Source organism: Dryobates pubescens, chromosome Z (genome assembly GCF_014839835.1).
Source record: "Dryobates pubescens isolate bDryPub1 chromosome Z, bDryPub1.pri, whole genome shotgun sequence".
Lineage (NCBI taxonomy): Eukaryota > Metazoa > Chordata > Aves > Piciformes > Picidae > Dryobates > Dryobates pubescens.
The window spans coordinates 89945582-89971156 of record NC_071657.1 but is presented as its reverse complement, the minus strand read 5'-3'; the positions used below and the strand labels follow the sequence as shown (position 1 = coordinate 89971156).

At 44.3% G+C, this 25575-nt stretch overlaps 1 protein-coding gene across 1 annotated transcript; it reads left to right on the top strand.

The window, feature by feature from the left end:
* Positions 1-12019: 12019 nt before the first annotated feature.
* Positions 12020-23619, top strand: CAPSL (calcyphosine like). The gene is made up of 5 exons (XM_009903731.2): positions 12020-12144; positions 18652-18788; positions 19651-19828; positions 20498-20707; positions 22902-23619. Exons 2-5 carry the CDS (start codon positions 18652-18654, stop codon positions 23001-23003), a joined length of 627 nt encoding a protein of 208 aa, XP_009902033.1. The 5' UTR covers positions 12020-12144; the 3' UTR covers positions 23004-23619.
* Positions 23620-25575: the final 1956 nt, after the last annotated feature.

Here is a 25575-nt window from a genome sequence, read left to right as displayed (position 1 = left end):
ATCCAAGCTATAATGTTCACAGTGTGACAGTCTGAGCTCATCAGCTATAGGGTGTTTTGATGGGGAACAAATTAACGAGGCAGGAATGATAAAAATATATTCATCTTTATTTTCCTGAAAAACCCCACCCCAAAATTATGTACAAAACTGGTTACATTTTATTTACAGGATCTATTTGGTCACAAATTCTATAAGAATGCTTATGGGCAACTTTAGTACACGTTCGAGAATTCAGAAAATGGAAAAGCCTAAGCCACAAAATAACTTTACCCCTCTTATACATCAGAGGCAAGCCAAGACCCTAGGGAAAGCCAACGAGTTGGATTTTACTCATGAGAACAGAGTAGGAACTTGAAGGTAGTCCCTAGGTCTCCTCAGTGGCAGGCTCCAGAACTGCAAGTTTATAATCCAAGTTGTGGACCACGTGGCACAGGTTCAAAGGGAGAAAGGGACCCACCAAAATTGAAGTGTTCTTAGACACAGTTCCCACGTGGCAAAACTCATGGAGCAGCGCTGTCTGAGCAGCACAAGGGAATCTGCGCTGCCTGCCTGTTCCAGCCAACAGCCGCATCTTTTTTACAGCAGGTGGGGTCATTCCAGCAGGAGGCAGGGAACAGGACCCCAGGGTAGGCAGGTCCAGATTTTCCAAAGGTCCAGAGCCCACTGTATTTCTTTTGGCTAGAGGAGGTGTGGTTTGTTACAGTCAACTAGGCACTGGGGTGGATAGTGCAGGTAGTGTTTACTTGTTATTTGTGTCAAAATATTGCTGAAAGCAGATGAAGCACTCCTGAGGAGTCTGTTGCCACCTCATCCTTGATGCTACATGCCGTACTGGTGATGGCAGGACAGGGCTGTGTCAGATTAGGCAGCAGGGGTAAGGAGCAACACCATGCAGTGTCAGAGGAAGAGCTGAACTGTGGAAAATACCTCTCAGCAGAGCCTCTTATGGTCAAGGAAGCTGGGGTGGGTAACAGGCTATGGACCATGTATAGCACTGTAGCTGCTATCCCTAGCAGAGGCAACTGGCGGTAGACCAAACACACTGTTAATAAAGCTTACATAATATTCACAGTGGACTAATTAGGATACACATTATTCTTGTAATATTCCATTCTCAGAAATGTTTTGTTACTTTCAATTGTCACTGTCTAAGCTGTTTTGGGTTTGTGCACTGGAGTTTTTTGTTGGGGTTTTGTTGGTTGGTTGTTTTTTTCTCTTGACATCATCAAAACATGTATCTTTGGTGACATCTGGATCATATGACTGTGCAAAAGCTTGTGAGGTCTAATCCATCAGAAGATAGTGGTTTCCTCCTGCAGATAATGCCAGATTATGCAATTTCTGAGCAGGAAAGGAATTATATTACCAATGCCCCCTCCAGCCCCCAGTTAAGTTTCTTTGGCTTGGAGAGGAGGGAGAGAGAAGGATGTCTTTGTCTTGTGCTGTCCTCAGCTGGAGGAGGGAAGGGAGAGATCCAAGTCCTTCTTTGAGCAGCCTCCAGCATGTGGTGTCTTCAAAGATGTCTTTTGTCTTCTCCAGAAATTGTTCTTTAGGGCATAGCATGGTCCTTCTGAGGAAGGGTGCTGGTGGAGCATGGTGAAGAGAGGGTACCCAGGCTGCTGCTTCCAGGCTGCATGTTGATGTTTGTTTGGTTTTTCTTTCTGTCTGAGCTGCTAAAACTCAGTGTCTTTTATTCAGTTAATCGCAGCTCCCCCTGACCCATGCTGAGGGAGTGGGCCTTCACCTTTTGCCCTTCTGCCTCTTACTCCTCTAATACACATCAAGGCTTATCAGGCCAGATGGTTCTCTTGTACAGTCCAGAAGCCTTTTCATCATTGCCCCCTGTTCTAGGGTAGCTGATGGGTACCATAGAGTAGAGATGACCTTGTCTTCGTTGCACATTCCAGAGAGCCACCAGAGTGGCCTCCACCCTGTTCACACATCATTGCACATCTCTGGGCCAGGATGTGTTTTATATGTTGCATATTTCAGTGGGTGACTCCACTGCAACCCCCTGGGCAGCTGTTGTCTCTGAGAAGAGCAAAGGTGATTTTATCTTTATTGATTTACAAGAGAGACAAGATTTAGTCTCTTACAGGGAGGTTCATATTCATTGTTATAGAAAAAGAAAGAATCATAATTCAGTTAAAATGCATCAACATGTGGAAAAGTGTCAGTAATAATAACACAATTAAAATTTGAACATGTACATAGCTTTTATCTATTTTCTAAAGATTATCCTGACTCTTCTATTTTTTCTCCGAAGTCTCAAAGTCAACCTCTTTAGCCTGTAGAAAAGATTTAACACTCTGAATCCAGCTTCTGGAGAAAACTATAGGAAAGACAAACTATAGGAAGAAGAGATGGTAGAGACGGAATCTACTTTCATCTTTATCCCATATATATGCCCTGTGAGAGCTGTGGGCTCAGATTAGTACTACAGGCTGCAATGGCAGATCCCCCATCTCTCTGCTGAGTGTTGTGACTGTCCATGAGAGCTTCACCCTCTTGGAAGCTCTGGGGGGAAGTGGACACTGAACCCATCTGGGCTTTCCTGAAGAGTATCAAAGGCATCTAAATATGTCCAATGCTTAGATAGGGAATACACGCACTTATTTTAAGAGAAGTTTTCCTGGGGACCTAAAATTTAGAGACTTAACAAAGTGTACCAGATGCTAAACAGATTTAATTCCACCACAGCTAAAAAGTAGCATCCTCATAAAACCATATCTGATGGCTTAGCCTGGAATTACAAACCTGTAAGTCTGACTCCTACACTAGCAAAACAGGAAGAAACTAGTAAGGGAGGAGTGTGCTTAGACTTTAATTCTTTCTGTTCTTGTACATGTGCATCTCTGCTATGGAGGCACTTGAGTTGATTGCTTTCAGGTGCAAAGCATTAGGGCCACGCCATGCTTCTCTTTCTTCTCAGGCTTTGGTCCTGAGTCCCAGCAAACCTGGAGTTAAAAGCCCTCTTCATGATGTTGACAAGCCTGTTGGCAGAGACACTTCTTGCCTTCCAGCCCTCATTGATCAATGAGACTATCTGAACAGCTGCTTGCAGCAGATGTGATCTGCAAGATATGACAGCTAGCACTTGTGATACTTGTTACTGCAATATTTTTCACTAGGACCAAATATGTTAATGGATTCAAAGAGATGCTAAAGAAACTCAGAGAGAATAGCTCTACAGCTGAGATTTCCAGCTCAGGAAGATAGGAAATTGCTAATTCCTAGAGGACATATGGAGAAACAGAATCACAGAATCACTAAGGCTGGAAGAGACCTCAAAGATCATCGAGTCCAACCTGTCGCCACAGACCTCATGACTAGACCATGGCACCAAGTGCCACGTCCAATCCTCTCTTGAACACCTCCAGGGATTGTGACTCTACCACCTCCCTGGGCAGCACATTCCAGTGGCGAATGACTCTCTCAGTGAAGAACTTTCTCCTCACCTCGAGCCTAAACTTCCCCTGGCACAGCTTGAGACTATGTCCTCTTGTTCTGGTGCTGGTTGCCTGGGAGAAGAGACCAACCCCTCCTGGCTACAACCTCCCTTCAGGTAGTTGTAGACAGCAATAAGGTCTCCCCTGATCCTTCTCTTCTCCAGGCTAAACAATCCCAGCTCCCTCAGCCTCTCCTCATAGGGCTTGTGCTCAAGGCCTCTCACCAGCCTTGTTGCCCTTCTCTGGACACGTTCAAGTGCCTCGATGTCCTTCTTAAAATGAGGGGCCCAGAACTGGACACAGTACTCAAGGTATGGCCTAACCAATGCGGAGTACAGGGGCACAGTGACCTCCCTGCTCCTGCTGGCCACACTATTCCTAATGCAGGCCAGAATGCCGTTGGCCTTCTTGGCCACCTGGACACACTGCTGGCTCATGTTTAGGTGGTTGTCAATCAGCACCCCCAGGTCCCTCTCTGTTTGTCAGCTCTCCAGCCACTCAAACCCCAGCTCTGCATGGGGTTGTTGTGGCCAAAGTGCAGCACCTGGCACTTGGACTTGTTAAATGCCATCCCATTAGACTCTGCCCATCTGTCCAGTCGGTCGAGGTCCCTCTGCAGAGCCCTTCTGCCAGCTAACAGATCAACATCTGCTCCCAACTTGGTGTCATCTACAAATTTGCTGATGACTGACTCAATCTCCTCATCCAGATCATCAGTGAAGATGTTAAAGAGGATGGGGCCCAGCACTGATCCCTGGGGGACACCACTAGTGACTGGCTGCCAGCTGGATGTGGCACCATTCACCGCCACTCTCTGGGCTCAGCCCTCCAGCCAGTTCCTAACCCAGCACAGAGTGCTGCTGTCCAAGCCAGGGGCTGACAGATTGGCCAGGAGTTTGCTGTGGGGGTCAATGTCAAAGGCCTTGCTGAAGTCCAGGCAGACCACATTCACAGCCTTCCCCACATCCACCAGATGGGTCACCTGATCACAGAAGGAGATCAGGTTGGTCAGGCAGGACCTGCCCTTCCTTAATCCATGTTGGCTGGGCCTGAGCCCTTGGCCATCCTTCAGGTGCGCAGTTATTGCTGCCAAGATGATCTGCTCCATCACTTTCCCTGGCACTGAGGTCAGGCTGACTGGCCTGGAGTTTCCAGGTTCCTCCACGCAACCTTTCTTGTGGATGGGGACCACATTGGCCAGTTTCCAGTTGTCTGGGACCTCTCCAGTGAGCCAGGACTGGTGGAAATGATGGAGAGTGGCTTGGCCAGTTCATCTGCCAGCGCTCTCAGCACCCTAGGATGGAACTCTAGGGGTATGCCCAGTGCTTATACCCCCAAAGATGGTGGCTGCTGGCCACTGTGGGCAGTAAGGGATTGGACTGAGCAAAACAAAATGGTTTTGCACTTTCAATTTCTTGTGATGCTGTAATTCTATAGAAGGGACAGAAAGAAGGTAATTTGGTTGCCATCAGGCTTTTTGCCATCCCTTGAGCTCCTCTCCGAGGAGATCTCAGCTAAATCCTTTGTAGCTCTATGAAGATACCTGGAGTCCTCTGTATCTGAAGTGGCTCTAAGTATATACACTACTATTTCTGGGACCAGGTCAGAACTGCGGCGGAGCTGGGGACCCTCTTTGAACAAATGAGTTGAAGGAGTTGAATGCTTAAGTGGTGGTTGTCTCAAACCAGAAGCTTATGGGCACTGCAGCATTAAGAAAGGCCGACTGTCAGCACTTGGCATTAATCTCTTTTGGTATCTATTCTTGTGTCTTCAGTTTGCTGACTCATCCCTTCACAAATCTGCTCTGCACAGACAGAGAAATGAGATCTTCTCTGAGGCCACAGCAGGTCATATGCCTGAGTGGCAACCATCTCAGGGCTCAACAAGTGCAGAGGACTCTGACAACAGCTAATCCTTGTGAGTATCACAGTACAGTAGAGGTTGGAAGACACCTCTGGAAATCATTGAGTCCAACTCCCTTGTCAAAGCAGGTTCACCTTGAAAAGGTGACACAGGAACACATACATGTGGGTTTTGAATATCTTAGGAGTTGAAGACTGTCACTTCTCTTTGTAGCCTATTCCAGTGCTCCATCACCCTTAAATTAGGCAAGTTCCTTCTTATGTTTAGATGGAACTTCCTGTGTTCAAGTTGTGTCCGTTACCCCTTGTTATGTCATTAGGTGCTACTGATCCCATTCTCCTGACACCCACCATTTAAGTATTCATAAGCATTTATGAGATCCTCCCTCATTCTTCTCTTTTCCAGACTAAAATGACCCAATTCTCTCAGTCTTTCCTTACAGAAGAGATGTTCTAGTCCCCTAATCATCTTTGCAGCCCTTTTCTGTATCCTGTCCAATAAGTACCTGTCCTTCTTGGCCCAGAGAGCCCAGAACTGTACACAGTATTTTAGACATTGCCTCACCTGGGCAGGGGTGGGGATAACGTCCTTCAACCTGCTGGCCACTCTCTTCTTGATGCAACCCTTCTTGGCCACAGTGGTGCACTAGTGTCTCATGGTCATCCTATTGTCCACCAAGACTCCCAGGCCCTTTTCCCCTTCTTCAACAGGTCAACCCCCCAACATGTACTGACACTTTGCTCTTCCCCAGATGCTGTACTTTACACTCGCCCTTACTGAATTTCATTAAGTTTCTCCCTGCCCAGTTTTCCAGCCTGTCCAGTTCTTGTTGGATGGCAGCACAGCCCTCTGATGTGTTCACCACCCCTTCCAGTTTTGTATCATCAGCAAGCTTGCTGAGGTTACACTCTATCTGTTCATCCAGAGATTGATGAATACATTGAATAGGGCTGGATCTTGCACCAACCCCTGGGAGACACCACTAGTCACAGGCCTCCAACTAGACTCAGCCACACTGAAAAATTCACTTCTGAAGTGAACAGACTGAGGAGAGAAGGGAATCAGTGGCATCACTAACTGTGTTGATGAGTAGAGTGAATGAGAAGGTGGCTGTTGGGGTGGATAGGCCTGTGCTGAATCATAGCTGCCACGTCAAGCATGCTCTGGAAGGGAAAAGCATCTGACTCACATGCCACCAGCAAGTTTCTGGAGACAGGAACCAAGACAGTGCTGGGTAATTTGGAGATGATGCTCCAAAGAAAAACAACAGCAACAACAAAAAATACATCCTGTTTGTTATTGTTTTAGAAATGGTACCACACAGACTGAAATAATAGCTGCAGGCAGGCAGGCTCCATGGACTCACAAGGGAAGAATTCTCCTCACTGGCCTCCAGTAGAGCTTCTCCTCCCTGCAGCCTCCAGCTGTTTCTGCAGCCCATGCTTTGCTCATGTCCTAGAAGAAAGAGCCTCTGCCTTCTCCTGTACAACTACAGACATTGCTTCATTCTGATTTGTTCCCTTCTGCCTAACTGCACCTGTGTTATCCCATATACCTGTGAAAATCTGTATTTCAGTGGACTGGGAGTGACATTAAAAAAATGATCAAGACTTCCCCACTTGGTATGTGTCTATGCCAAGAGAGGAGACTTCATGACCACTTTTCTTATCCCAGCCTGTTCCAGTCCTTTATGTCCATCTTGAAAGAACCTTCTGTGAGAAGCAGCTAACTAAAATCTTGTCCTCTGGTCTTAGCTTCCTCTTTGCTCTTCTCTGAGAACATAATGTTCTGGTTTTTATTGCAGGGAGCTCCAGACTGCTTTCCTGCTCTTCCTTACCTCCCTGTGTGATGATCCAGCACAGCTTTTCATCATCAAAGTGCATTAGCCATAGCAATTTTTGTTTTTTCAGAAATGTGAAAACTTAAAAACAAAACAAAACAACCCCAAACCCACAGCATTAGGTTCTTTACACTTTGCCTGCAATAAACATAATGCTTAAAAAAAATAAATTAAAAAGTCTTGCTTGTGCTTCTTCAGAGTGAGGAAACAAGGAAAGGTAAGGTAAGGTAAGATTGAGTGTAAAGGTAAGGAATGCCAATGATACGTAGCCAGGCAGAGCAAACCATTGGGCAGGTACTGCAGACACTGACAGTGATGATCAGAGGGCTGGAGCGCCTCTCCTATGAGAACCATTTGAAGTAGTTGGGGCTATTCAGTCTGGAGAAGAGAAGGCTCCAAGGAGACCTTATTGTGGGCTTCCAGTATCTTAAGAGGGCCTACAAGAAAGCTGGTGAGGGACTTTTTAGGGCATCAGATAACAAGAGGAGACTCAGGGGTGACCTTATTGCTCTCTACAACTACCTGAAGGGAAGTTGTAGGCAAGCGGATGTTGGTCTCTTCTCCCAGGCAGCCAGTACTAGAACAAGAGGACACAGTCTCAGGCTTCGCCAGGGGAGTTTTAAGTTGGATGTTAGGAAGAAGTTCTATACAGAGAGAGTGATTGCCCATTGGAATGGGCTGCCTGGGGAGGTGGTGGAGTCACCGTCATTGGAGGTTTTCAGGAGGAGACTTGATGGGGTGCTTGGTGCCGTGGGTTAGTTGTTTAGGTGGTGTTGGATTGGTTGATGGGTTGGACGCGATGATCTTGAAGGTCTCTTCCAACCTGGTTTATTCTAGGTATTCTATGTATTGTAATAGGAGTAGGGGGAATGGGGAAAAAAAAATAGAAACAGGTAGATTCAGACTGGATATTAGGAAGAAATTCTTTACCATGAGGGTGGTGAGACACTGGAACAGGTTGCCCAGGGAGGTGGTGGAAGCCCCATCCCTGGAGGTTTTTAAGGGCAGGCTGGATATGACTCTGGGCAACCTGAGTGTGAGGGGTCCCTGCCCATGGTAGCAGGGCTGGAACTAGATGACCCTTGTGGTCTCTTCCAAGCCTAGCAATTCTATGATTCTGTGATTCTCCAGCTTGGAAGGATTCTCAGCACCAAGGGATGAACTCAGGGTCACTGCAATGGGGTGAGATCCACCTGGGGAATCTGGGCTGCATCTTTGTTATAAGTGAGGCTGGGAACCACCCCCAGCAGGCTGGATGTGACCATGTTCTTTGGAAGGTGTTCAGTAACACTGACACAGTCTGCATATGCCAGCTATTCTGTGCTCCAGTGAACAATCATCAGCACAATTAACTTCAGCTGGATAACTACAAGCCATATAGGGAAACAGTATTTTTGGCTATAAAAGTTTTTTATGTGGTTTGGTAGTTCAATTTAGTTGGACTACAGCTTGATTTAAAATGGAAGTACTTTTCCCTTGACAATGCTACATGGTGGTTTCTTTTTTTTGTGTATGTGAAACATACTCAATTTTAACGGCAGGAAAATCCCAGTCCTCTAAAACTGGTCTCTTTGGTGTCGTGGCAGTTTTAGGCTCTGCCTTTAAAATTAAGCTGCAGATTTCAAGCAGAAAAGTAGAAAAATACAAATAATTCACTACTGGGTGTAAAAAGGAAAAGGAAAGATTGTTCTAAGTGAATTTCATTGGACAGAATGTCTGGTATGGAAGTGTTCTATAAACATCTTACACATTTCACTTCCATTTCCCATTCCTTCTTTTCTTCTCTGGTCTGGCTGTTCTGCTGGGAAGACAGTGCTTCTGGCTGGCCTTGACATAAGACTAACACTGCCTCTCTCCCAGTTTCTCTCTCTCTCTCTCGGCACAGGGGGGTCTGGGAGGTTTGGGAGTTGGCAGTGGAGCAGTTTATCTGGTTGTTTTTACCAGGGGGATTTCCGTGCTATTTTTGTGATTGTAAATACCTGTATAATATTGTAAATACTGTATATTTTGTACATATTAACTGCATTCAATTGTAGAGTGTAGTTTTTTTGCTTTGTTAATACAGCTTCCATTTGCTTCCAACTGAGTCAGTCATGCTTAGTTAACGTAATGGGAAATTTCAACCCACTACAGGTGTATACTGTTCTGATACATTATGCTTGCCTTCCCCTGCCCCGACCTGTTAATTTTGTTATATTGAAAATTAAACACTGTTCTGATTTCCCTGCCAATTACAAGTGAATATGTTCATACCTTTAATTCTCACTGCTGGCAAACTTCTCAGCAGTAACGGTCACAGGCAGCACATTAAGAAGCAATGCTTATACTTATAAACTAACTATGGCAAAACACCCAAAATCTTTTTGGTGACATTTCTTATAATGAATCATAGAATCATAGAATCTACAAGGTTGGAAAAGACCTCCAGGATCATCAAGTCCAACCTATCACCCAAGACCTCATGCCTACTAGACCATGGTGCCAAGTGCCACATTCAATCTCCCCTTGAACACTTCCAGGGACAGCACATTCCAATGGCTAACAACTCTCTCTGTGAAGAGCTTTCTCCTCACCTCAATCCTAAACTTCCCCTGGTGCAGCTTGAGACTGTGCCCTCTTGTTCTGGTGCTGGGTGCCTGGGAGAAGAGACCAACTGCCTCCTGGCTACAACCACCCTTTAAGTAGTTGTACACAGCAGTAAGGTCTCCCCTGAGCCTCCTCTTCTCCATGTTCCATTTTATCAACAATACTGTAATACATTAAATCTGTTCTAGGACAGCTAGTTGGAATGGAAAAGTCTGCTTACAATACATTTCTTATATCTTGTCTCCTGCCTAAATTCAATGAGAAATTTGAACTTTTAAAAAACTTTCATTAGGAGATCTCTAGCTTGAGTGCATAGAGCATGTTAGATCTCATGTTTTGTGTTTTTTTTTTTTTTTTGTAGTAGATTCAACCAAAACACAAAATGAACAGAAATTCAGGCCATTCAGACCCAAGAAAATCAAAAATCAAACAGGTATGTATTCAGAGATGGATAGAAAATGAGGAGGAAAATTTACAGGGTGCTGGTAAAATCTCTGTCTCCTATACAATAAATTCAGTGAGCTTTTCTCACAGCTTTAAGCACAGCAAAAGAGCAGGTACTGCCAAATAAACTTAATCTCATCCTGATGCAGTTTGAGGCACCTGAAAGCACACTAATGATTGTTCAGATTTGTAACTCATTAACTCTCTCAGACGTGGCACAATCCAGTCTTCTGAGGAGTGCGTGGAAGGCAGGCTGAACATTCATGAGTGTATGTGTATGCCTGGACTTCCTGGCAGAGGGCAGGAAAGACAGCAGATGGCAGACAAGAATCCAGATGTTAAGTTGTTCTTTTGCTTTCAGCAGCCCTTTCTTGCTGTTCATCTGATCTACATCCACCTCTCTGAGAGTGAATGCAAACTGTGTGTCTCAAGAATTGCTTTATTTAGGTGGCATACTGAATTTCAAAAATCAAGTCTTTGTTCAGTGAAAATTACTTCTCCTGACTCAATGTCTCCCTTTTTCCTCTGTAGTGTGTACTGTTGGACAGCAGGGGCTGCTCCTGTACCAGCAACCTGAGGCATATTTGGCTTCCCCTTATCACTTCTGTATTCTCAGGAGGCTTCTGGAGATCAATTTACAAAAAAAAAAAAAAAAAAAAAAAAAAATATTACATTGGCACAAAGTTAATATTTTTAATCACTGAACGATTAAGTAAGCATTGGTTCCTGCTTGTGCATTAATGTACAATCGGTTGCCAGATGAGAGATACAAAGTCTTGCACAAGCCACAGTTTAGTACCAGGAAGTCTTACCTGTTGATGTAAGATAAGCAGCCCACCAGGAAATAAATGTTATTACTCTTGTAATTGCCTAAAATAGTTTTCTGCCCTTGCCAGGAAACAATGCACCTACTCATTCTTGGCTGATGTTTTATCCATGGGCAGAACTGGGCTCTCTGTCCCATTTCCCATGCATTCTTGCACTGCTGTGGATGAGCTGCTATTGCCCTCAGTCCTGATACTGTCTGTTCAGCTTGCTCCTGCCAGAGAGGGCTGGGGAGTGTAACACAGGCTACTTTTTACCCCTAAGGAGTCTATAAAGATGGTGATTTCTTCTTCAAGCAGTGTACTATGTCATTGGTCATGTTTATGACCTTCTGCAGGCAGAGTTGTTAATATATTTGTCCAGGCAGAGAGCATTTTTCCTCATCATATAGGTGTTTAACATTTTTAGTTTTTTTTCCTTGCTGCAGATGAGCCAATCTAAGCCTATACCCAGAGGTTCTCACCAGCAGTCTTCAGACCACTAATTAATCAGCAGGAACAAAACCCAATCACCAGCAACCTGGGGTTTTTTTGTGAAACACAATCAGCAGGCTTTTACTTACTGTCTCCTATAGTGTTTTGAGTAAAGGCTGAACCAGCAAGTGCTTTTAACCCAGTCAGCTATGGAGGAGAGAAACATGTTATCAAAACATAGCCATGCCCAATGCTGGCGCAGCAATGCTGCACCCTCCTGCAGGCATGCCTGAGCATCTCGGTGAGGGGCAACACGAAGACGTCCTTCACTGTCTCCCTGCAGCCCGTGTGCACAGAGAGAAGAAAGACTTGGATATAAAAAGAGGTTAAATAAAAGGATTCTTGCTACACAATAGCAGTCACCAGGGAAGCAGTGTAATTGCAGGTTAGCCCAGCCACAGACACCAGCGTCACCTTGGAGACCAGCTGGTAAACTCCAGGCCTCCCAAAAAAGGGGTGGGCAAGGCAGCTGGGTGTGTAAACAAGTAAAACGAGATGGACAAGGAAGCTCTGCCGTGAGCCTGCAGCCCTGCATCCCCTCCACTTGCTGCCTGAGTCAGTGAGAGCCTGGGAGTGGGAAGGCAAGTGGGGTACACCACCATCCCAGCCCCCTGGCACCTCCCAAGTTCTGGGTGAAAATCCTGGGTGCAGGATAGATTTCCAGGTAAAGGATTTTCTCTCTTGTTTGCTAGCTTGCAGTGAGCTTCTCTGATCAGCTGAGCTTGCAGTTCAGCCAAAAGTATTTTGCAAATACTAATAAATATATGTGCAAAATAACAAGAGCAGTAAGGCACCACCTGCCAGAAGATGGGAGCCAAATAATGCTATGAATAATATAATATATACATAATATAATACTAATGCTATGAGAGGCAGAGGGGAGGCTGCTTCAGAGGGGTCAATGTGACTGGAAGCCAGATTTTTAGGAATTGTTTAGATGGTTGCCAAATAGGGAGTTTTCGTACTCTTAACTATGTAATGAAATTATCAGAAATAAACTAAACATGGACAAAATTGGTTTAGGTCACTAATCTGTTCTCAGACTGTCAGACCTTCTCAGGGGCAGTGTGTGTATTTGGCCAGGACAGGGCCTTCAGAAGCCTACAGTAATCCAGAAGGTCATTCTGCCTGCTACACTGGGGTGCTTTTCAGGGCTTTCATAGGAGGCTTTGGACTCATCTGAAGGAAAACATGTAAATTAATGGTGCTGATCTTAGATTAAAACTGAGTCCTTCCAGGTTTAAACCTCAGGGTTAGAGGTATGTACAGGGATCTAGTTACTGAACAGCCTCAGGTTCTTCTGCAAAACCTTTACCCAAAATTTCAAGTTTTGTGTTTGTTAAGAAGAAATGTGACCATTTCTGTTTAGCCTGCACAACAAAACATTGCCCATAGAAACAAACAATGCTGAGAACCTAAGGTACTCACAGCCCAGACTGCTATGCAAAACAAAACTCTCTAGTGTTCAGAATTAAATTAACCAGGCCACCTTTTTCATCCACCATATCTGGTGATGGAAGAGATACAACAATTTAAAATGTATAACATTATGGTTGTGAGGTTTTCTTTGGGTTTTACTTTTTGTTAATACAGAGCACATTTGTAAGCTACACAGAGAGCTGTTATATTCAGCAAATTCTGATTTAACTAAAATTATGTCACTATCCAAAAAAGGGCAAAAACAAAATGAGAGGGAAGAACATGTGAATCACTTCATCCTTGCTCTGATTCAGAACGTTCTCTTACAATAGAGTATAGTCTTTCACAAACCTCAGAAGGATTTATCTCTCACTTAAACCAGCATCTCACAGAAACAGGGAAGTGGCAAATGTGTTATTATGGACCAGAATTCATGTAGTAGGACTTATATTTAACTGTTCTTCTGTATTCATTCTCAAATGCATACTGCTGTGTGGCACAGGAAGCCAGGTTATGTAAGGGACTTTAATACAGTGTGTAAATGCAATCGCTTCACAAACAGACTTTAATTGCTGGTTTTTATTTGAAAACATGGTGTTGGTGATTTTGTTACTGAACATTACAGAGAATAAAGACTCGCGAAGAGCAACAAAAATATTTACTGCTAGTGTTATTAACCACAGGGGGTGGTGGTGGGGTGGTGTTGGAATATTTCTGTCTCTGGCATTAGGGGGGTTATTAGAGGGTTCTGTCCCACTTCAGAAGTAACACTGCAGAAAAAAAATCAAGAACAACAGCAGAATTATCCAGTGCTGGGAAACTCATTTTGTAACAAGAGTCCTAAGCTCTTTCTAGTTACTTAGCCAAAGAGGGTTTGAAATGGACCTTCAAGTGTTTGCATCTGGACAGATTTTTGATAGGGAGCTCTCTTATCTACTAAAGAAAGTAACCAAGCATTAATGATGGTGAGAATTCAGAGTGAAAATAAATAAATAAATAATGTTTGAAAGAAAATGATCCTGTGCTGGAACAGCTCGGCCTCGAGATGGTGAATTCTCAAATATGCCTGCAGGTTCAGAAGCAACCTCTGAACTTACTACAGAGATAACTATTAACTGGCTAGTTTCAGTGGCTTTACTGATGTTCAGGAGATCATCATAGATATTGTATCAAATAACCCCTCCCTGATCTCTGTTCATGAATCTCTCTGCAGTGATTACATGGTGCATACAGTGTATGAATGGAAATGGTTCCACTGGACTCACATTGTGTGTTATTGCAGCATGCAGTGAAGATGAATTGTGTATCGTTGATCTCAGTGTTTATAGATCTATACACACACATAGCATTGTATAGAGGCATACTGCATGGGTGCATGTGCTTCCATTATGCACTCTGTGCAGGCATTGTTTATAAACACATATATAAACATATATATATACAAAATAAGCTATAATAATAAAATAAAAATATAATTTGCACCATGCTTATGTAACCTCAATGTACTTTATATTCTTGCCAGCTAAACATCTCCCCTTAAGGACAAGTTGTTGTTTGCAGAAAACATTTCTGACTGCTGATTTCACATAGCTGTAAGGTCTTTCTGGTCACTCATTAATGAGTTCTCAGAAGAACTTTGCTCATTTTGGGTGAGCTCTTTTTCTGCTAGAGTTCTACAATAGGCTAGTACTAAAACCATTTGGGAGGAACACAGGCATGCTATTTTTCTGTTTTTTTCAATCCCACCTGGTGTTATCTGAAGGGGTTACAAAAGTCAGCACAAGTGACATTGCCAGCTGCTGTAGCTAATGCTCTCTAAACAGGAGTGGAGTAGGGGATTGGAACACCTCTGCTACGAAGACAAGCTGACGGGGCTGGAGTTGTTCAGCCTGGAGAAGAGAAGGCTCTTCGGAAGTGTAGTAATGACCTTCCAGTACCTGAAGAATAGAACAGAACAGAAGAGAATAGAAGAGAATAGTACCAGGTTGGCAGAGACCTTCAAGATCATCATGTCCAACCTATCATCCAGCACTATCTAATCAACTGAATCATGGCAGTAAGCACCCTATCAAGTCTCCTCCTAAACACCTCCAATGATGGTGACTCCACCACCTCCCCAGGCAGCACAAAAGGGATGGAGAAAGGCTGTTTACAAAGGCCTGTAATGAGAGGACAAGGGGCAATGATAGATAAAAGTAGATTTAGATTGGATGTTAGGAATAAATTCTTTACCATGAGGGCAGTGGAACACTAGAACAGGTTGCGCAGGGAGGTGGTTGGGGCCCCATTCCTGGAGATATTCAACGTGAGGTTTGAGAGGGCTCTGGGCAACCTGATCCAGTTGAGGATGCCCCTGCTCACTGCAGAGAGGGTTGGAATAGATGACCTTTGGAGGTCCCTTTCAACTCAGACAGTTCTATGATTCTGTGACAAGATGAAACTGTTCAATCCTATGTTTCTCAAAAGATTTCTCTGACCATTTCAATTCACACTTCTGCACATGCAATGACAAGATTGAAAGTGCAACATTCACTGATGATGCCTTACAGAACAATTGATCTACTTCATCTCCCCAACAAAGAACACCCTCAGCAGAGTACCTAGTTCTCTGCAAGCCAAGAACTCTGCTGTAACTCAGATCAGCCCTTCTGTGACTCTTGTGCCCTGCTCTTATCATGCTTTAAAGACTGGGAAATATTTTAAGGGCCTTTGTGGTCTGCAGACCCAGGAGTCAGAATATACAGTGGTGGTCCTGGTCCGAGGATGTGCCCAGGGGCCAGGATTCAACATGTCCCCAAAAAATTCAGTATGGGCATGGCTGGGCCTGATTCCCTTAGCACTAGGGACAAATAATTGCTATGGGAGAAGCAGCAACCCTCCGCCAGCCTGGAGGTGCTGCTCTTGGTGATGCTATTGCAGTGTAGCAAGTCCACAGTCTCACTTTTTATTCCATTGTTTCTCTCTGAGGAAAGGTGTAAGTCTTATGTGATCATTGGCAGAGTCCTGAAACTCTGGATTCTAAATGCTTTGCAAGTTTGAGGTACTAACTTGTTCTACAGTTCTGCTAATGGTGTCATCTGTAGGTGAGGTCAGGTATTGGAGTGATTGATACTGCTCAATGTAATGGGAGAAAGCCCTGATCTACAGAATTAGAATAGAATAGAATAGAATAGAATAGAATAGAATAGAATAGAATAGAATAGAATAGCTCAGAACTTGTTAATTACACCTGCTTTCTTGTTCCTTTCAGTAGTCCTTCCTGCTACTGAGGGTATGGGGACTACAGTGGAACAAAGTCAAACACGAGGAAAAGGTCCTCAAACAGGACAGTTTTTACTGTCAGAGAATAGAATAGACTAGCATTAACCAGGTTGGAAAAGACCTTCAAGATCATCAAGTCCAACCTATCACCCAACACCTTCTAATCAACTAAACCATGGCACCAAGTGCCTCATCCAGTCTCTTCTTAAGCACCTCCAATGATGGTGACTCCACCACCTCCCCAGGCAGCCCATTCCAATGGCGAATCACTCTTTCTATGAAGAACTTCTTCCTAACAGCCAGCCTAAACCTCCCGTGGCTTAGCCTGAGACTGTGTCCTCTTGTTCTGGTGCTGGTTGCCTGGGAGAAGAGACCAACCTCTGCCTGTCCACAACCTCCCTTCAGGCAGCTGTAGAGAGCAATAAGGTCACCCCTGAGCCTTCTCTTCTCCAGGCTAAGCAACCCCAGCTCCCTCAGCCTCTCCTCATAGGGCTTGTGTTCCAAACCCCTCACCAACTTTGTTGCCCTTCTCTGGACACGTTCCAACAAGTCAACATCCTTCCTAAACTGAGGAGCCCAGAACTGGACACAGAAGTCAAAGTGTGGCCTAACCAGTGCAGTGTACAGGGGCAGAATGACCTCCCTGCTGCTGCTGGCCACACTGTTCCTGGTGCAGCCAGGATGCCATTGGTCTTCTTGGCCACCTGAGCACACTGCTGGCTCATGTTCAGCCTACTATCAACCAGTACCCCCAGGTCCATTTCTACCTGGCTGCTCTCCAGCCACTCTGACCCCAGCCTGTAACACTGCATGGGGTTGTTGTGGCCAATGTGTAGAACCCAGCGCTTAGATGTGTTGAATCTCATGCCGTTGGATTCTGCCCATCTGTCCCGCCTGTTGAGGTCCCTCTGCAGAGCTCTCTTACCCTCTAACAGATCAACACCTGCCCCCAGGTCGTCTCATCTGCAAATTTACTGATGATGGACTCAATCCCCTCATCCAGATTGCCAATAAAGATATTGAATTGGATGGGGCCCAGCACTGATCCCTGGGGCACACCACTAGTGACTGGCTGCCAGCTGGATGTGGCACCATTCACCACCACTCTCTGGGCTCAGCCCTCCAGCCAGTTCCTAACCCAGCACAGAGTGTCAGCCACGGGCTGACAGTTTGGCCAGGAGTTTGCTATGGGGGACAATGTCAAAGGCCTTGCTGAAGCCCAGGCAGACTACATCCACAGACCTTCCCCACATCCACCAGGCAGTCACCTGATCATAGAAGGAGATCAGGTTGGTCATGCAGGACCTGCCCTTCCTAAACCCATGTTGGCTGACTGGGTCTGATCCCTTGGCCATCCTGCAAGTGCTGTGTGATTGCCAGCTGGGAAGGTGAGAGGAACTGTGAGGGTTTTACCTTGCCTCTCCTAACAGGGACCTGTATCCATTTCCTGCTGCATCTTCGGTCACCTCCCTCTGCTAGGGGAGCCTCCAGAGCCTGGTTCCTCAAATCCAACTCCCTTTCACATTCCCTAAGTCTAGCAACTTCTTCCTTCAGGTCAGCCACTATATTAAGCAGATAATTGAGCTGCTCACATCTAATGCAGGTGTTATCTCCATTGCCCTCCATTTCAGGTGCCAGGCTCCAGCACCCAGTTGCCTGGACACCTGCCTGCTTAAGTTCGACCTCAGTCTGGGTCGACACAGATCTTTTGAAAACAGCTTTGTGGCAAGCTGCCACCATCCCTATCCCTGGCCACATGACCTGAATGGAGAGCAATTCAGGAGTGAGCCCAAGTGACTCAGCACCTCCCTCCCTCTGGTGAAAATGTGCCATGGCACATGCTGCTGGCTGCAATCGAGCGGGAAGGCTCTCTTGCCCAATGGCAGTCGTGCGGCTCAGCTCTCCCGCATTTAAATGTGCCATGGCTGACATTACCCTCCTGAGCAGGCATCTGAGAAGATGACCCTGCCGGTCCTCACTGTCTGCCAAGGTCCTCTCACCCTGAAAAGCCTGAAAAGGAAACCAAAATGGAGTGCCTTTCGGCTTGAGCACACCAGTCCTGGTGCTGGTCCCAAGCAGCTCTCTTGTTAAAATGGCACAGCTGTCGCAGCTCTGCCTGTGGGAAAACGCCAGTGTCAGAGCTGTTTGGGCTGTGGAGACATCACTGCTCTTCTGCCTGCACCCACCAATTTTCACTGTGTTTGTATGCTCTAGGCAGAAAATTGTTACCCACACTTTTGTATTTCCCTCTGGGTTAATCACAAGGTTGTTGGCTGGCCACTCCTTTCAGGGTTGGTGGCCCACATTGACAATATCTGCTTCTGATAGAAAGATATGAATAAAAGAAAATACAGCATCAAAATTAGTCCTCATGAGAAAGCTGAAAGGACCTTGCAAGGGAGGGATCTGGGATGCTTCATGTATTAAGGCAGGTTTCTGCACTCTGCCCTTTTAAAGTGATTGACACCATATGAGTTCTTTGGTTTTCCAGATGCCAGGCACAGCTAGGCATGACCGTGAGATGGCAATCCAGGCCAAAAGAGACCTGGCCAAAACCACTGACCCTGTAGAAAGACTTCGCCTCCGTTGTTTAGCAAGGGGATCTGCAGGCATCAAAGGACTTGGCAGGTGAGTCTAAGAATACAGATGCATTATTCAGCCTAGTAGTTTTAGCTGCAAGAGGCTCATGGGCTAAGCAGGGACTGAAATTTGAGTTTTCTGGTTTCAGCATAAATGTCACAAGCCACAGAGCCTGGGCTTGGGGGTCATATTTTTTAGGAGATGGGAATGACCTGCTCACTGAAGAGCAGAGGACCATGCATTCCTCAGAGGAAGGTGCTTCCTTGAGACCCAGACAATGGCCAGGAAGAAAAGGGGGATATTGGTATTTTCTATGTTTTACTTAAGTATCTCAATACTGGAGATTTTGTGCTTTCCCTTGGGGTGTGATTCCCTTGTGTGTAATATTCTATGAGCTGTATAGTTAATGGAAGGCATCTAGACTCCTGCAGGCATCCTGAAAACGTGGTCACCCCACCTCTAGGAAAGGGGAGCTGCAGTATACCCTTTTGGGTCCTATAAGTCACTGGGGGCCTAGTTGAAGAGCTGGAACTTCATCTACATGCCAAACTTCTATGTGTCTCAGTGCCGAATGAACAGGAAGACTCCTTTAGTTAAGGCAGACTTCACGTCATTTAACTTAAACTCTCTAATATTCAGGCATTCAAACTAAGTAAGTCTCTCTGCTGTCAGTAAGTATGGGAGTTGGGTTTTTTGGTGTTTGTTTGTGGTTTTTTAAATTTGTTTGGGTGGTTTCTTTCTCTTTGCCTCTCTATTCCCATCCCCCATCCCCCCCCCCCGCCCCCAAAGACTGTACAAGTAGGAAAACTTACCTCAGTCAGGTGTCCCTGTGCTCTGGTACTGTTCTGAACCACTGCATCGTTCTCCAGGTTTTCCTATGAATTTTCCTCTAATCCCTTATTTTTCACAGGGTTTTTCGGATCATGGATGATGACAACAGCAGGACCCTTGATTTCAAAGAGTTTGTGAAAGGGTTAAATGATTATGCTATGATGATAGACAAGGAAGAAGCACAAGACATTTTCCGGGTATTCGATAAGGATGGGAATGGAATAATTGATTTTGATGAATTTCTTGTCACACTGAGAGTAAGTCTGAGAATTTATGTTATTACTGAATTAAATGGAGCAAAAGCCTTGGTTCACCATTAGCTAAACATGAAATAGCACTCCTGTCCACCTTAGTGATTAGCAAAGTCTAGAGCTCCATTTTAAAAGTCAGTATCTCTTGAGAAGTTAAAATACCATATTTCCATCTAAATGTGCAAAAGGTGAAAAATCACCCTAAAGAACACCTCTGTGGATGAGAGCACTCAGGAGCCAACACTTCTCTGCCAATTTATAAAATTAACTACTCCAGTGATGGGTTCCTTTAGTCAACCACAGTATGCCTGATTTTGATTTGAGCCTCTCTTTTTTTCCTGCTGAAGTCCAAATCAAGAACACAAATAATTAGTTCTTAGAGTAATTAATGATTTCTTGCTAGAAATTTTTTAAATGGGTAGAACAGAAAAGTTTTCCAGGTGGCATTTTTTACTGTCCCTTTACTATCATACAGAGAGATACTGAATGTCTCAGTGACCCTGCTTTGTTGGTGATACACTGTTCTCCTCAGCTTATGGGCATTGCAGACTGTTAGCAGTTTGTTGTCCCAAGTGCCTTGAAATAAGTTTACTATTGCCGACAGCAATTACTTGAATTTGGAACTGGGCAAGTAGGTGTCAGAAAAAAAATTGTTCTGTTGATATTTCTTTACAGCCTCCCATGTCAAATGCAAGAAAAGAGATCATCATGCAGGCATTTAGAAAGTTAGATAAGAGTGGGGATGGTGTCGTAACGATTGAAGATTTGCGGGGAGTGTATAATGCAAAGCATCATCCCAAATACCAGAATGGAGACTGGACAGAAGATCAGGTTTTCAGGGCTTTTCTGGATAATTTTGATTCACCTTATGACAAAGATGGGAAGGTAAGTTAAACACCTAGCATCACATCATGGAATCACCTCCTGCCTCAGCATCTGAGAGTGATCATGATACCAAGAGTGCACTCACATCACATTTATGTGGGACAGTAAAACAGGTGCATAACCTCTGTGTAGGAGTGTTGGCACAGCTTACTTATGCATTTGGAGGCTAAGGAGCTCTGAAGGAAGTGCAAAGGCATGTAGACTTAATACCCTATTTTCATAGGTTGCTCTGTCTTCAGAATAAGCCATGCAATTGCTGATTTTCAAGATCCACAGAAACTGGACAATTTTTCCCTTCTTAGGAGAATAGATATCAGGACCATCTTGTGTAAACGATATTCTTACCCTGAAGGGTTGGACTAGATGATCCTTGAGGTCCCTTCCACAGGTAGAGTACCAACACGGTACTCTATGAATCTATGAATCCTTTTGAGAAACAGGTTCCCTAACATTTGAGGTACTTTACAGTTAGCACTCCTTCCATGTGTGCAAGCACTGAGCCACTTAATTTGGAAACCAGCCCACAATAGAGTTGGAGGAAAGGTAGAGTTGGACAAAGAGTAGAGTTAGAGGGTGCTGCCACCTGTCATATGCCATGAGGACCCACAGGCTGGAGGTCTTCTTTACCTCTTCCTTGACTCACCAGTGGCTGTGTAAAGTCTGGGCACCTTCTGTGATGGGCTTCCTATGCGTTCATAACCATTTCCAAGCCAAGCAAACATTCTTAGTTTGATTTGAATTTATGCTTGTCCAGCCAACTTAAAGCAATTATGGATCTCTGCTCTTCACATGGCAATATTCTCAGGCCAGGCCCTTCATAATAGCAAACCAGATGGTGGAATGTTTATCACTGTGCTTTTCTGGATTTTCATGGCAGCACTACACTGCTGACTTGTACCGGACTGATGGCTGCCTACTATACCCAAATCCTCCACTTGCTTTGTTTCCAACAGGAAGGATCTCAGTTTGTAGGGAGGTTATGATCGTTTTATTTCCTTTAGGCATGACTTTGCACTTGGCAGACCTGAATTTTCAGGCATTCTCAGATGTTCCAGTTAAGTGAGCTGTCCCCTTTCATCCCTGCATCAGTGGTGACATTTAGCAAAATGTTCCTGTTCTGTGTGCTGAGGTCATACATGAACACATTGCATGAGGCCCCAAAATGATCCTTGACAAGTTCAGTGCCTTACACCTCATAAATGCTGCAGTGTTAAAGCTTATAGAAAAGTTACTGGGGACACCTCCCTCCTGTTCAGCAGTTTTGACATAGCCCACCAGGCTGCAACTTCTGGGAACAGATTGTGAGATTTGTGTGCCTGACTCAAAGATCACTAATGAGACTGGTATGAACTGAATGTTTTTAGCAGAAATGCCTCAAGGCTAAGCATCTGCTGGAAAGGTCCTCTTCACCCTGACCTTGCTGGATGCATCCAAAATAGGCAGGGTCAGCAAAGTTTGTAATTGGTTCCCGATGGTAGAACAGCCTATGCTCTTCACTTCTCCCCATCCTCATGCCTTATCTCTCAAATGCACAATGCAGTAGGAGGAAATATTTTTCCATGTGATGTTTATTTGAAGAATGACCTCCATGGTTCAAAAGTTCAGGCATCATAAAAGACATGTGCTGTTTGTATCTGCTCATCTCATTTTAAAACTGTTTCAACCTCAAAATATCCATGAAAGATATTCAAAACTCATAGGTATTTCAAAGAATGTTTGCTTCTTTAAGTGAGATCTACTTAAGAGTAATTATATATTCTCTCTAATGAATGGATATAAAGCTCCTAGTTGTCTCTGGATTGCACTAGAAACCCCATCTACTTTTATTAATATTAATGCAAATAAACATATATCACCCCCAGGGAAAAAAAAACAGGGGGGGGGGGTGGGCATTAAAACATTTTTCTTCTTAGGCACCACTGGTTATAACTTCAGTTCTAGGTACGTTTAGTTTAACTCTGCAGGTTGCATTTCCATTCAAGTGTTCATGAAGGACTAGAGTTCTTATTTCTATTAAAGAAGTGAACTTAATGCAAATGTTCAATGTCTTCATTCTTCTTGTTGGATTCCATTTTGCTATCAATGGCATGAAATGGCAGGTGTTAAGCTTCATTTAGTATTATTCTCAGTGTGTGGTTTTGACTCATAGCATTGGGGGGAAAATGTTTATTTTCTTATTTTAATTTGTTCTCAGGTCACAACAGAAGAATTCATGAACTACTACGCTGGAGTCAGTGCTTCAATAGACACAGACGTCTATTTTATCATCATGATGAAGAATGCTTGGAAACTCTGATCATATGATTAGAGGAAGGAGGCTTGGCTTCCACCTTTTGTAGGTTCCAATTATTAAGTGTATTCACAACACCACACTCACTTGCCATAATAATACCTTCCAGTAACTTCATCCATTACAGTCATTCTGCAGAAATAACTCCCAGATGCTTTGGTGAGCTTAACCTCAGGGGATCGGAGCACAATCAGAGAGCAGACTTGGTATCTAGTCTCTTTTCAGATCTGTCCCTTTTCTCCCTCTTTTCTTTCTGAGATGAGCTACTTACTTCTTTATAGATGTCTGCAGTAGGTCCCTGTGGCCCCTGAACATATTCTTTCCTTCAGTGTTAGATACAGCTCTGTTTGACAGAAGACACAAGAGGAAGAAATGGAAATATTCTGGAAAGGTCATGGTCTGGGGCAAATTGTTACAAATATGAGGAACCCTGCCCCAGAAGGGCCATGCAGCCCTCTTGTCTGTAGCACTAAAGCATCTCTTGCGTCTGACAGGAGGGAGCAACTGTTCGGCTTGCGCTGGGAACATTTGACTTTCCAGTGCTGGTGGGAGAAACAAATCAAGAAGGGGAAACATGGACCAGAATAAATGGAAAACACTCTTTAAAACCTTGCTTACACCTGAGTTTGGAACAGAACATCATGTACAGACATCATTCTTGTACATGCTTTGTTTCAAACCTCTGTAGGCCTCCTTATGGCTTTTCCCCTCCTTTTATTGCTTTCTTTTTGTGCTGTGAGGTCATCTCACTAATATTTTTCTTTAAAGGTCATACATGAGTTTCATGCACTTTCTTTGGTCTGGTATCTGTTGTCAACACACGCCTTCACTGGAAGTTCCTTTCTGCTTTTTGTATTTATACTGCTTTATGACCAAGCTATGGCTTCAGGGAACTTTCTGGGAACTCAAGAACTTGCAGTTTTCCTGTCGTCTTGTCTTCAGATTCTGATACTGCTAAAAAAGAATGGGAACCTTCCTTCATGATCACACCAATGAGGATGTCTCAGTTTTTCAGTCTTCCATCCTTGCCCCATACAGACAGTGGGAAAATGGTGCACAAACAAAACTGTTAAAACAAAATAAAACAAAACAAACCACAGCCACCCCCCAAACAAACAAAGACAACAACAACAAAAACCAAGACAAGCAAACAAGCAAACAAAACAAGAAAAAAGGGGCAAGGGTGCATGTGTGTGCTGATTACTCCCGTCTGAGTTCCTTTTCCTTTTGTCTTCTTACTTCTGCTTTTCTTGCACTGCTATGCTGCTCTCGCACACTGAGATGCTGCTGCTGTACCAAAGAGTAAATGGCTTCTGCATGGCAGCCAGATAGCTAAAAGCAGTATAGGCTTATAGACTGGACTTTCAAAAGAGCTTGACTGATGAAGTCTCACCTCCTAATTAGCCTGGGTGCTAATAGGTCAAATACTGAAGTCTTGAGTCCTTTCTGCTCTAATCCTGAGCAAGTTCTCCTTTTGTTTTGTCCAGCCATCATCTCAGCACAGGCAATACCTGCCTGTGATTCCTTTGTAGGGGGTGTGTAGATGCAGTTCTTTGATTTGTAAGCCTTCAGAAACTGACAGAATGGTGACATACTGGCTGACACTGGAATCTGGTGGAAAAAGTCTCTTTATGATTGCCAGTGATGATAAGTGGATCCTTTACTTACTGTGATGTTACTGAAGTGCCAACATACCTGACACAGAAACCCAACTTTCTGTCAAGTAGAGGCTGTACATATCCTGGCAGCTTGGGTAGAATCCATTTATTTCTCATTTATTAATTGGCTCCACAACATAGTGTTGTGCTATCTGTTTTTTTGTGTTTCAAATAAAATGATAGTAATGTGAATGGACTGTGGTAATCACAAAATGAAAAACAACTGCCTGCTTCTGACACTCTTTCTCGTGTCTTCAGACCCAGCAGCAGTGCGCTGAGCTGATACTTAATCAGCTATGGTGGAAATTTTAATCTGAATAACTGCAACCAGCTTGCCTTTTCAGATTTTACTTAATCCCAAATGTAATGTACCTTTCCAGAAGTTATATTCAGTGGTACTAGAAGCAATTTCACTTTTTAAAAACCAGCAGAAGCATTCTCACTGGCCTCTGGGAACCTAGGGAAAGCTCAGTGCTCCAGGTCAAGATTTCTGCACTGAACATGAGTATTGGAGGTTTTTGTAGGCATGAGCCAGGAAAGCTCAAACACTCTTCTCCTTGTGGCAGGGCTCAGTGCCCACCCTGCAGATAAGAGCTGCACCTGATGATTCCCAGTACCCTCAGCCTGGCTCCTGGCTCCTTAGCTCTGCCTGTATGCCAGCTCCCTCATTCACTGGCTACACTTTGTCAGCATCAAGAGGATATATTTCACAATGGAGTAATTTTGAAATTTGCTTCCAAGGGGTGTTTTCAGATTTGTCCTTCTTTATTTCCTTCATTTCTGTGAGAATAGAATTGATCCTGGGGCAACATGAGTGAAAACTGGTAACTGCAGAAAAGGTGTGGTGCTTTCAGGAAAACAAATAATCTGGGAAATAATAATGCATTTTTTTTTCACTTGTGGTCTGATGCTGTAGAGCA

Coding starts and splice junctions, on each gene's coding strand:
- CAPSL (XM_009903731.2), top strand. CDS start 18,652: ATGCCAGGCACAGCTAGGCATGACCGTGAGATGGCAATCCAGGCCAAA. Junction 18,789..19,650: donor GGCATCAAAGGACTTGGCAG/GTGAGTCTAAGA, acceptor TATTTTTCACAG/GGTTTTTCGGATCATGGATG. Junction 19,829..20,497: donor AATTTCTTGTCACACTGAGA/GTAAGTCTGAGA, acceptor ATTTCTTTACAG/CCTCCCATGTCAAATGCAAG.